Source organism: Mus musculus, chromosome 19, assembly GCF_000001635.26.
Source record: "Mus musculus strain C57BL/6J chromosome 19, GRCm38.p6 C57BL/6J".
Lineage (NCBI taxonomy): Eukaryota > Metazoa > Chordata > Mammalia > Rodentia > Muridae > Mus > Mus musculus.
Window position 1 is genome coordinate 46,423,811 of NC_000085.6, and position 13,147 is coordinate 46,436,957.

Below are 13,147 nucleotides of genomic sequence, written 5' to 3' on the forward strand. Positions count from 1 at the left end.
AGGAAGGTGTCAGCTGTCATTTTAGCTTATGATGTGTTTGTAAGCTGGGGAGTTTACATGTGTATAATCATTGTGGTTCATGTTTGTACAAGATATAATTACTCAAAATTACATGATGAACATATTTCAGTTCTTAACCCTTCTCATCCTGGCAAGCTTTATGAAGCTCTTGGGGACACCTCTCTCACCTGAGTAGGTGTGGCACTCTACTAACCAGGTTCTGCTCTAGGATGACATTGCTGCCCTGTCTAGCAGTAATCTGTTTCAGGGACTTTCCTGAGACTCGGGGCTCCTGAGTGCTTCCTAACAAGAGAGGCAGGCATTCCTGTCTCATTCTTACAATCACCCTGAGGGGTGTAGCCACAGGAGCTGTACCCTCCCCCCCCCACATCTTGTTGCTGCTCTGCTTGGGGTCCAGTGACTGAGGGGTGCTCATGACGGGTATCGAGGGGTGCTCCATGACCCTGGGATGGGAGGGCCTTCTCAGTATTTCACTCTGCCTTGGGATCTGATTCAAGTGCTCACAAGTGCTCATTTAGGAAGCCAGTCTGTGCAGCTAAGAGTCCTGGGGCACTGGAGTCCTGGTATCCCCAGAGGTAGGATGGAAGAAGGCTATGTCTTCACAGAGCACACAGCTATGTTGTTGGATCACAGGATATGTATCCTTAGCAAATTCAGTGGGTGCATACTAATGGTTTGAATAAGTGAGGAACATACGGGAGATTTTAGTAGTGGTTCCTCTATTATATAAAAAGAATATCTGGAAGCTATAACTCAAAAAAAATCAAAACAAAAAAAAAAAAACAAAACAAAACAGTAGTGTAAGAGTTTGGCTGGGAGCCGGACAGTGATGGCGCACACCTTTAATCCCAGCACTTGGGAGGCAGAGGCAGGCGGATTTCTGAGTTCGAGGCCAGCCTGGTCTATGGAGTGAGTTCCAGGAAAGCCAGGGAAACCCTGTCTCAAAAAAAACAAAAAACAAAAAACAAACAAACAAAGAGTTTGGCTGGGCTGACGTCATACATGTACACCCTCAGCTCACTAGAGGGTAAAGAGGGCTTTGGAGAGACTTCCTCATCCTGGGATTTCCATTGCGTTTGGTTTGCATTTGCATGTGGGGACACCGCACAAAGACTTTGTGGAACTTTGTCCTATGGTAGTTAAACTGAAAATGTTTATTCCTTTCAGGTTTACAGGAACAGACGGACCAAGTGGATTTGGCTTTGAGTTGACGTTTCGTCTGAAGAGAGAAACTGGGGAGTCTGCCCCACCAACATGGCCAGCAGAGCTGATGCAGGGCCTAGCCCGATATGTCTTCCAGTCAGGTAATAGGCCAGGGGTTTGTGTGCTTGTCCTGTGACTGTCAGCTTGCTGGGCCTTGGGAACTTGCAGGTGTGTTTTGATGTCTACAGAGCCCTTTTGTGAGTGGAAAATTATGTGGACCTTAGCAGACAGAGTTTCTGTCAGTGTCCTGATACCCTGAGGCTTTGTTGCTGTCTGTCATCGCTAACCTGTTCGCTGTTCCCAGTGGCCTGGTTGTCTCTGTGTGTGTTTCCAGGCCTCAAGCACACAGACTGATCTTGGTTCAGTCTGGAAGAATAGTAGACTGGAGCTTGTACCCTGCCCTCACGGGGCGGAGGGGATGCTAAAATAAGAACTTAGAATTAGACTATTCAAATGCCCTCCAAGAGATTGTCCTTTGCCCCCACTGCCCGCTGGGGACTGCCGCAGTGGATCCTGGGTAAGGCCTTTGTGCTGGGATGTTGTTCTTTCTTTCTTAGGTCACTCTGGAGGCTTCGGAGCTTCTCAGTGTTCTCTGTGGCTAATGTCCGGGGAGTTCAGAGTACTCATGTGGCCTAGATTCTGTTTCTTTGGTTTGATATGGAGCCTGCTTCCTCTCGCCCTTCCCATCCTTTCCTCACTAACATAATGGCCTTGGCTAGCCTGAAAGTCACTGTGAAGATCTTAGCCTTCAAGTGCCGAGATTTATAGGGAATATGCAAACCTAGGTGTGTTGGGGGGGAGGTGGGGGAGAGAGTTTTGACAGGGATTGGATTGAACCTGGGCCTTATACATAAAGACTCTGACACTGACCCATATCCAGCCGGTGTATTTTTAATTTTGAGCAGTGTCTTATTAAGACCATGTTGTCCATGTTGACCTTGAACTCACTCTTTAGCCTGATTACAGGCTTGTGCCACCAGGTCTAACTTTGAAAATAGATTTTTCTTTGATGTAGATTTTGATATGCTATTGGAATGGGGCTCTAAAGATGAGGCAACTTCTTGCTTGTAGAAACAGGTACTCCAGCCACTGTTTGTTAATATATTCACTAGTGTGCCTGCTTAGGTAGACAGAGATCAGAGAAATATAAAATAGATGTTATAAAATTTCAGTCATTTCTAATATGAAGTCATTTTGAAGTTATAATGCACATCAGTGGAAAATCGGATTTTATTTGCAAATACTCATTTACATACAGAATAAATTTCACTAGTGACTGCTTTATATTGCACTCCCTCTGCCCCCCAGGCCCTTTTCTTTTGACACAGAGTCTTAATATATAACCCAAGCTGTTCAAATCCTCTTTAACTTGATTAAAATGCACACTTTTAATTCTAACACTTAGGAGACAGAGGCAGGAGGAACTCTGAGTTCGAGACCAGCCTGGTCTACAACGTGAGTTCCAGCACAACCAGGGCTACACAGAGAAACCCTGTCTTGGAAAGAAAAAAAAAATCTTGGGGGGTGGGGCGGGGATTAGCCTAAGAAAGAAAAGCCTCAGCTGACGTCACCATGGTCCCCAAAGGGTGAAGCACAGCGTGGCTGCTTAACAGAGTTCTGTGTGTGTGCACGCGCTGCAGAGCCAAGTGTGAGAATCAGCTGAACAGCACTGCTCCTGGATCCAAGCGTGCGTTCCAGCCAAATGTGGCCGCACTGTAGGACATTCTACAGTACAGCCGCCTGGATTCTTGTACCTAGTCGGACTGTCTAAGATTTACAGACACATGGTGGGTCTCAGCCAACGTTTGATCCTTGATGGCTGTTTGTGGACAACTGGGGAAATGTGCTGTGGACTACATGTCAGGTGCTAGCGTCCTGCCGCTATGATGTTAGTTCCTCGTGTGGCTGTCATACTGTCATTATACAGGGTAATCCTTTTGTTCTTGGGAGACAAAGGCTGAAGTGTCTATAGATAAAATGATACTGAGTGATTCAGCAAGAAAGTAAGACGTGTTGAGAGAAAGAAAGCAAGGACAACATCTCATTAATGAGTTAAGGGGACAGTATCTGATATTCATTTTATTCCTTCTAACTCTCCTATAGGATTGGAAATATTTGTGCTAAAATTTGTGGCTCCTCTTTTTTTTTTTTTTTTTTTTATTGTTTTAGAGCTTTATTGTAGAAAGACAGAGAGAAAGAGAGAAGGTAGAAAGAGGGAGACTGGCCATGGCCACGTGGAGAGAGGGGGAAGGGAGGGAGAGAAGGAGAGCTAGAGATGAGAAAGGTGAGAGCTTAAGAGCAAGTTTGTGGCTCTTAAGCATGTGTTGGTACGTGTGTGCTCTAAGTCCCTTCTGCAGCAGCGGCTCCTCTTCCAGTATCTCCAGTGTAACTGTGGTTAGTTATGCCTGCAGATGGCAGTGGGCGCTTCAGAACAACAGGGTGACTACACCCTTACCTGTAATACCCAGCATTTTAGTTTCTAGATTTTCATGATACCATTGTACTATTTAAGTAATGGATAAATTGGGTTGTGTAGATCACAGCTGTAATACTGGTATCAAGGAGACAGAGGCTGGGAGTCTCTGACTTGAAGGACTATATGGTGAGACTCTGCAGCAAAACAAAACAAAATAAAACAGAAAAAAAGTCCAATCAAATAAATAGTTAAACAAGTCTACTTTAAGTTCTTTTTTTGGAACTTGACAGAGAATAATAGTAAGTTACTGAACCATAGGATTGTGTAGAGGAGGAAGATCCAGTGGTCCCTGATTTTAGGCTACAGCCTAAATGGAGGTGAGGATAATGGCTGAATTGTCAGTTTACCTTGTGTGCCCCATGCAAGGGTAGACACCTGGTTTTGTTTTATTTTGTGCTTACAGACAAGATCTCTCTATGTAAACCAGGCTGACATTGTACTTGATATTCTCCTGCTGTAGTTTCCTGAGTGCTAGGCCACTATGATCAGGTTAAGTACTTTTTTTTTCTTTTTATGCTGGGGATGGAACACAGGTTTCTATCAGCCTTACAGTTGCAGAAGACAAGATTGAAGTTAGTAACCCATTCAAGATCACAGATCTCACAGTGTGAAGGCAGGAGGTGAGCCCACATAATGAAGTATACTTTACCCCAGTGTTGTAGTGATAGGAGCTGTGCAGACATCTGGTCTACCTGATGCCACAGGCTGTACAATGAGAAATTTTAAAACCATCCGTGTGGATAGATGCTGCTTGTACACATGACTACTCGCTCAGTGTTAACTAACACTGATGCTCAATAGGCGACAGTCTGGAGTTCTTGGAAGATGGAGCATGGTTTTAAAAAAAAAGCGTTTATAAAATCTCCAAAATCCTCTTTCATATAGCTTTTATGTTTTAAAACTTTTATGTGTGTCTTCAGTTCCACACACGTGTGTGGGTGCACATGTGTGTGGTGCACATGTGTGTGAGATAGGAGAGCAGCCTTGGCTGTAGCTTCCCAGGGGCTATCTGCCATATATGTGAAGACTTGCTATTATTGTATGCATATGTATAACTGCCTACATGTATGTGCACCACGTGTGTGCCTGATGCCGTCAAAGGCCAGAAGGCATCAGATTTCGTAGAACTAGAGTGATACTGTAGGTGCTAGAAACCAAATCTAAGTCCTATGCAAGAACAGCCAAGTGCTCGTAACTGCTGAGCCATTTCTACAACCCACACTTTATTTTTTGAGTCAATGTCTCTTGTTGGCTTGTGGCTTACAGATGCTTCCTCAGCCTGCAAGCCAAAAATCTGCCTGCTCCTCCCCCAAGTGATAGGATCACAGATGCGTGCCACCATATCCAGCTTTGTCTTTGAACTTTTTATTCATGAAAATCTGTGTACAAAGTGCACATATAACTGTGTATGGAATGTTGCAGGATATTTAATTGCGCTGTGAACCCAAAGGTTGTATTATTTACTGGAAAACAAAACAAACAAACAAACAAAACAACCTGTTTCTAGTTGTGGTATGGCTCAGCCCTTAGCACACACCTTTAATCCCAAACAGTGAAGGTAAAGTTAGCTTGTAGAAGGAAGCACCCATGTTTGAAAGTGAAAGGCTATTTGAGGGGCAGATGAAGTGACAAATCAGAGAAAGGTTTGACCGAATAGGATCTGCCCTACTCTCATGAAGAGAGAGGAAGAGGAGGCTACTTAGGGAAGAAGAGAGGGAGAAGGAGGCAGCTTTACCAGGAGAGTTTTACAGAGACAGTGGCAGAGAGAACAATCTAGACACAGATGAGGACAGAATGAGTCAGAATGAGAAGGAGCCAGAAGATTAGAAAAAAATTGCCAGAGTTAGTCTGAGGCCAAGGCAGAGCAAAAAAGTTAGAGGCCAAGAGAGAAGCCAGTTTGAATCAGTCAGCTTGGACAGGAGTTTGAGCCAGAACAGCTGAGTTGAACCAGCCAGAGGTCAGAAAGAGCAAGGGTGAGCTTATTTAGCAGTAAATCTCAGAGGCTGAAACAATTCTAGGCCTAGAAGGCTAGATGCTTAGACCTAAGTTAGCAGACTGAGGCAGTTACTTCAAGGAACAAAAGAAAATTTTACATAGAGTGATGAATTCTCATAAACTGAATAGGCCCACATAACCAACACCCAAATGGAGAAATAAGCAAGTTCTCCAGAAACCTTGGGTGGCTGTGGGCTCATCACTGTTCTGCCTGTCGGCCCCACACTTGCACCCTTTCCTTCCTTTGGTCATTTGCCATTATTTTTACTTGGTCTTACCTGGTCTTCAAGACTGTATGGATCGGAGAGAAAGGGATGGGGAGGAGGGAGGGAGAGAGGGAGGAAGGAGAAAGACTATGAAGAAAAAAAAGAAAGGAAGGAAGGAAAGAAAGAGAAAGGGGAAGGAAGGAAGGAAGGAAGGAAGAGAGAGAGAGAAAGGAAGGAAGGAAAGAAGGAAAGGGGAGAAAGGAAAGAAAGACTGTATGGATCAAGCAGTTTGTGAAGTTGTGTGTCACGGTTTGATTGCTTGCTGGTTTGTTTGGTAGTGTCTTGCCCTGTGGTAGAAAACCAGCAGTGGTAGCAGATACAGCTACTTGTTGTGTAGATTACGTTATATACATCTAAAACCAAGCTTGGGTCAGTGGTTGGTCTGGCAGACTTTTTGATTCATTTTTGTTTTGTTTTTGTTTTTTGAGACACAGGCTCTCACTACATGCTTATGCCTCCTAGGTGCTGGGATCAAAGGTGTGTACCATCATGCCTGGCTGTTCCTTGATTTTATGTAGTTGATTTAGGTACTTGCCTTGTGTCTTAGGGTGTATTAGTTTACACTTCCACATTGCTGTTCATCACCAAAGGAAGTCAGGACAGGAACTCACACAACCAGGAACTTGGAGGCAGGAGATGATGCAGAGGCCATGGAGGGTGCTGCTTACTGGCTTGCTTCCCCTGCCTTGCTCAGCTTGCTTTTTTTTTTTTTTTTAAAAGATTTATTTATTATATGTAAGTACACTGTAGCTGTCTTCAGACACTCCAGAAGAGGGTGTCAGATCTCGTTACAGATGGTTGTAAGCCACCATGTGGTTGCTGGGATTTGAACTCTGGACCTTCAGAAGAGCAGTCGGGTGCTCTTACCCACTAAGCCATCTCACCAGCCCTCAGCTTGCTTTCTTAAAGAACCCAGGACCACTAGCCCAGGGATGACACCACCCACAATGGGCTGAGCCCTCCCCCCTTGATCACTAATTGAGAAAATGCCTTACAGCTGGATCTCATGGAGGCATTTCCTCAAGGGAGGCTCCTTTCTCTGTGATAACTCCAGCAGTGTCAAGTTGACACACAAAACCCGCCAGTACACCTTGGAAGCCATGTTCTAAACATACTAACTCTGTGTAGTTGGGGGGAGGGCATATAGTAAATGACAAGGTGCAGATCTCTGTAGTATGATTGATTGTCCTTTAGATTGGATTTAGGCTTCTCAGGCTCTCAGAGTGGATTATGCTCAACTGATGATAGATCCCCTCTTCGTGGCTTGTAGCTGTCACTAACCCCTGTGTGGTTACACTCCATCAGGGTCAGTATAATTGTATATATAGAACATATATATTCTTTGCTTGATGTGTGCATAAGTACACCCTCCATGTGTAAATGCTCTCGCCTTTCTCTTCTGTCCACTCTAAGCCCATTAGCTTCAGTTGTATGTGAGGACATATTGAGCGTTGTAGTCACAAATGAGTGTTAAGACCCGCTTTTCCAGTTCCAAACACTAGGCCAGTGGTGAGCAGGGGAAAGAGGATAAACTCTGGTGGGCGCTGAGTGGCCGGGGGGGGGGGGGGGTGTAGCAGTGTCCACATGGAGCCACTAGACCACAGACCACAACAGAGAGTCCCTGAAGTTCTGACCAGCCCCCTGGAGGTTTGCTGAGAGGTAGGAAGCTAAGGTGGGGCTTCGGGCGTTGGTCTTGTTCCACACCTCCAGCCCTGCTCCCAGGCTCTCAGATTGCAGACCAGCAGGCGGCTGACTGCTTTCCTTCTGGCACTTGTATGTCTGCCCTTCAGAGCCTGCGTTCCAGTCGGCCTCTGCTTGTGTCACTTGACCACCGCTGTTGCAGCCCTAGCTTAGGGACAGCCCTGGGTCTCCCGCAGATCCCCCTCACCCTTACTTGCCACCACAGAGAGTGGGGAGGGGCCCTTAAGCAAAGGGTAACTATTGGCAGAGAAAGAGTGGGTGTGGCTCTGGCTAGCAGAACCAGTTGTTCACCAGGCGGTAGAGACAAGAGGGACTAGAACCTCCCAAGCTGTCTGGCAAGAGAGCAAATTGTTAAAAAGCAAGGCCAGCCACACATTGGTCTCCTCTGCTCATGCCCAGTTCCCTTCCTGCTTCTGTCTGTCCGTCTGTCTGTTTTTGGTTTTTGAGATAGGGTTTCTCTGTGTAATCCTGGCTGTCCTAAAACTAGCTCTGTAGACCAGGCTAACCCCTGAACTCAGAGATCCTCCTGCCTCTGCCTCCTGAGTGCTGGATTTAAAGGTGTTTGCCACCACTGCCTGGCACCGTCCTGCTTTCTCTCTGTTATATCTGCTGTTTCTCTCGCTGCTGTGACTAATACCTGACAGGAGCAGCTTGAGCGAGGAGTGGGTCGTTTGGCTGAAGGGTACACAGAGATGTAAACTACAAGGAAGATGTAGCAGGAACATGTGACGTCTTCTTGTTCACAGGAAACGTAGGCTAGAACCAGAGGCTGGCTTAACCTAAAAGGCTTGTTCCTAGCGTCCCACTGCTGCCGGCTGGGGACTAAGTGGTCAACACAGATGCCCCATGGGAACTCTTTACCAAAATCATAGCACCATGATGTATGGAGCCTCCAGCTATCAGAAGCCCAAGCATAATCAACTTCTTTGCATTATAGGTGGACCAGCCTAAGGTATTTTGCTATAGCAACACATAGAGAACAGAATAAGGCGTCAGGGGTCAAAGGAACTTTGCATACTGCTCAGGACCTGGGACAGTACAAAAGTATCATGAGGAAAGAAAACGTTCCAGCTGTGGGACAGGCAGCTGCGGATTTACCTGCAGATTTAGAACCCAGTCTAGCCCCGGCAGAGTCCTCTGGAAGGCTTTAACTTTTTGGTCAGCTTATTCTTTCTCATGAGATAGCTATGGACAGCGCCTCTTCCCCATGCTCTGGGTTTCATTAGGAGGAAGCCCTGCCAGCTCTGGCTCTGCAGGCCTTGATTCTGAGCTCTGCTTTAGAGTCCACTGGAGAGGGCATCTGCGCTCAGTTCTGCCCTTGGCCAGTCTTAACCACAAGTTCCAGGCCAGTTTGACTTGAGTTTTTAGGAGAAGCACGGTCCCAACCCTTGCAATGAACACAGAGAAAGGCCCAGTGCCCTTGCCTGGCTGCTCTTTAATGGTAACCTCATGACAGTTCAGACTGAAATAGGGAGACAGGGTGATTGCAGCAGGGACCTTTCCTGAGCCTTCAGATGGAGGCAACCGACCAGTTGAACTGTCTGTGGTGCTGACAGACTGGCAGCACAGAATTGGTTCGTTTTGTTTTTGGTTTTGTTTTTTTGAGACAGGGTTTCTCTGTGTAGCCCTGGCTGTCCTGGAACTCACTCTGTACACCAGGCTGGCCTCGAACTCAGAAATCTGCCTGCCTCTGCCTCCCGAGTGCTGGGATTAAAGGCGTGTGCCACCACACCCAGCTCAGAATTGGTTCTTAAACATTTCTCTTTTTTTTCTGTTTATAAAAGAAATTGTAGCAGCCAGGGCATGACAGGCTCATACTTGCACTTCAGAGGGGAAGGCAGAGAATCGGGAGTTTGAGAGCATCCTTAGCTACATAGTGAGTTCAACGCCAGACTCCGCTACATGAGACCCTACCTAAAAAGTAAAAACAAACACATAAATTAACTAAATAATAGTTCATTGTAAAACTCAAATAGACATGCCTTCAGAATTCTCTAGGCTCAGGCACTTCATGCATGTGCCTCCAAGAACATCTGATGAGCCAGCCCAGCTTTGCAGGAGGGAGGGGCTGGTGGAAAAGAGCATTTTTCTCTTTTGCGTTATTCTACTTGTGCGCCTGATGCACAATGGGGGTCTACTGATGCTGGGGAAGCCGAAATGAAAGAAGCAGGACCCTGTCCCAAGATGGAGACAATGCTGGAAGAAGCTAAGGCGAACTGGATTCTGTAGGTCACTGAGGGAGAAGCAAAGGGCTCCGGAAACGTGAAAGCGGTGGCAGCGTTTAGATCTCAGGGTCGGCAAAGGACAGACTGGAGGCAAGAGGGAAGAGAAAAACATTTCTGGCAGAGAGAAACAGCATGTGTGAGCCCTGGAGGAGGGAAAGAGCCTTCCTCAGCCAGCTAAGGGAGAGGAAAGGCCAGGCTGCCCGGGTGGCTGGAGGTGCAGCCTGGATGGGAAAGTGCTGGGCCTTGAGGCAAGTCAGTACTGCGTCTGGAACTGATTCTAAGGGCAGTGGAAAGCTACAGATGCCTCTTAAGGGGGGGGGGGGCTTGGAGAATGCAAACTTTGTTCCTTTTAGTAAGATGTGCTTGGACCTGAGGTGCCTGCATTTTGATCTCTCTCTCTCTCTCTCTCTTTCTCTCTCTCTCTCTCTCTCTCTCTCTCTGTGTGTGTGTGTGTGTTTCACTACGTTGTTTGTATGATGAGCATGGAGGCCAGAAGAGGGTGTCAGATCCTCCAGAGTTGGAGTTACATATGGTAACTGTGAGCTGCCATGTAAGTGCCGGGAACTGAGCCTAGGCCCTGTGGAGGAGCAGCAAGTGCTCTTTGAACCGGGAACCACCGGTCTCCCCAGCCTTTACCTACGTTTCGAGTGGTTCTTTGCCAGAGGATGCTGAGGTTGTGCAAGGTCAGAGCCCGGTCATCACTCACAGATCTCATGTTCTGCCGTCCTAGTCCTTGGGAGCCTTAGCTCAGGAAATCCTTTCCCCAAATTCTAGCCACTGAGGCTTGCAGCCTTCTCTTTCTCCAGCTCTTGTGGTCTTTGTCCAATCCACCTCCCAAGGGGAGTCGGGCTCTGAGTCCTCCTGCCTTCCCCACCCCTAACAAACACACAGGTGAACTCCAAGCCCGCCCAGGTAAGGCCTTACTCTGCCACAGATCCTCCCTAAGGCGCCACACGACTGTGGCATTGCTATCTGTGCCTCGGTGACTTTCTGCGAGGAGATGCTCCGTCTCATCCAGAGCTGGAGCCCGCTGCTTCCCAGCTTGGATAAGCTGCCCTTGCTGCCCCAGCCAGCTAACCAAAGCCAAACGGAGCTGTCTACTTCTATTAGCATCATCTTTCTTCCTCCTGGTCTTTTTGATTTTCCTGACATTTTCTTTCCCTTTGGCTGATTTATCCTCTTCTCTGGTTGCTATGGATCTGTAAAATATTTCCCCTTTCATCTGTTAGTAATACTGACCAACTGCAAGTCAAAACACTTTCTCCGCATTTCCCAAGACTTTAGATTAATAGCTGAAAGATTGCATTCCTGCCGTAGAAGGAAAACGGGTCAGTCCGTAGAAATGAGTGGGTGCTCCAAAATCTAAGTGGCTTAGCCTGCGCTAATAAAGCTAAGCATTTAAAGACGACTGAGAGCAGAGGTTGGCAGTTAGAGCCCACCGGCTGTATTCTGATGCCCACCTGCTTTACATGGGAAACTGCGCCGGGATGCTTGTGCCCACTGCCTGCCATGTTCACGCTACAACAGCAGAAGTAAATGGTTGAGGGGTGGGTGCAGCTCAGTGGTACACCTCGTGTTTCACATGTGAGGGCCTGGGCTCAATCCTCAAACTCTAGAAAAGCAAAATAAACAAACATTACAATGTCCTATGAAATCCACAAAGACTTAGTATCTAGCCACTCTCAAAAGCCTAACTTTTCACTTGGAAAATGTCTCCCACCTCTACACTTGAGTATTGTTCAGAGTCTGAGGTTGCAGAAGCTCTGAGAATGGAATTGCCTTAGCTGCCTTCAGTATCCCAGCCAGAGATCCCTTGTAGCCTAGTGCTGCCCTCGGGGGCTGGGGGGCGTGGCACACATCTCCTGCTGAGCTGCTATGGGACTGGGGCAAATTCTTTTGGCTTCCTGGGTCTGTATCCTGCCTGCAGGCCTCCTTGAGCCTCTTGGAGCTTTAAAACAAAGCGGCTATTTAACAGACACTCAGCTGAGATAGTTCACCCCTAGGCTTGGTCTCTCATCTCTTCTCCCCCTGTGAAGTCTTAATTGCTTAGCTTTCAAGCTGAATGTGACTCCTTTGTTTATGTCACCTGCGTTTTAGGGATGCTCCCTGCAGGGGGCGCTGCAGGCCGCCGGCAAGAAGACAGCACAGCTGAAGAGTTGGGGTGATGGGACAGACTCTAACCACTCAGAAGGCTTATTTATTTATTTAAATTGTTTTTTGTTTGGCTGGTTGGTTTTGATGACCATGCCCACGGGTTTAGTGAAAACTGTGGAACAGTTTTGCAGGGGACCAGGCTTCCTGGGTTCCAATCCCCGGTTCAACAAGGTGTTCCCGGGAGAGTCCATGGCCTACCTGCCTCCAGGCAGACCTTGCTTGGATTTAGTGAGTTAAGAGAACAGGATGCTGTCAGCTTCCACTGGCTGGATCTGGGTCCTCCTGAGCAGTGTGGTGACCTGAACTCTGAAGCCTCTGTTCTTTTCCTCTCTTCATGGGGCCACTCAGGTCACACATCTGATTGATTGATTGATTGATTGATTGATTTACATCCCAAACGCTGCCCCCTCCCAGAGGCCACCCATCTCCCCTCCCCTTGTCCATCTCACCCTTGTTAACGTCTGACTCAGCTGGAGCACTTTAGTTTCCCAAACATAACTTTATCCTTGTTTTGCTACAGCTACAACACCCAGGTGATACTGGAAACATGAAAAGTGAGTCAGAGGACAGTGGGGAGAAGAGGGCAGCCGGGAGAGCAGGATTCTCTGTGCAACCCTGCCTGTCCTCACAGAGGTCTACCTTTAGTTCCAGGTGCTGGGGTTAAAGGCATGTACATGTTGTTATAATCGCTATTAATAACTCTTTTAGTTCTTAATGGGACCAGGCCAGCCCTTCAGGAATCAAGACAAAATCCTATAGATATATTTATTCAGCTTTAGCACAACTATTGGACAGTTACTTACCCCAAAACTAGTTTTCTACCCTTGCCTGGCTGTTTCCCAGATGCGCTCTCCCAGTACCAGAGCCCGCTGGGTCCTCTCTCCTCATCAGTCTGCCCTCATGGTGCAGTCCTCCCGCACGTGCAGGAGAATCCTGCACTGGACAGTCCATCCTGTCCAGTGGAGACCTCCTGCTCTCTACCTTTCCCCTTCTCTCATTTTCCTTCTCTCTCCTTGTGGTCCCTACCTGCAACCTCCAGACTGGTAACCAAAGCCCCACCCACCTTTATTCTCTCCAGTAATGGGCTATAGCCACTTTTATTTAAC

General features: G+C 47.2%; 1 protein-coding gene across 2 annotated transcripts in view; it reads left to right on the forward strand.

The window, feature by feature from the left end:
* Window positions 1-13,147, forward strand: part of Sufu (SUFU negative regulator of hedgehog signaling) — a 91,909-nt gene that overhangs the window by 26,915 nt on the left and 51,847 nt on the right. For both annotated transcript variants that reach the window (NM_015752.3, NM_001025391.2), the window contains exon 3: window positions 1,189-1,325. In NM_015752.3, coding sequence (NP_056567.2) covers window positions 1,189-1,325 — 137 coding nt within the window. The remainder of the gene's footprint in view (window positions 1-1,188; window positions 1,326-13,147) is intronic.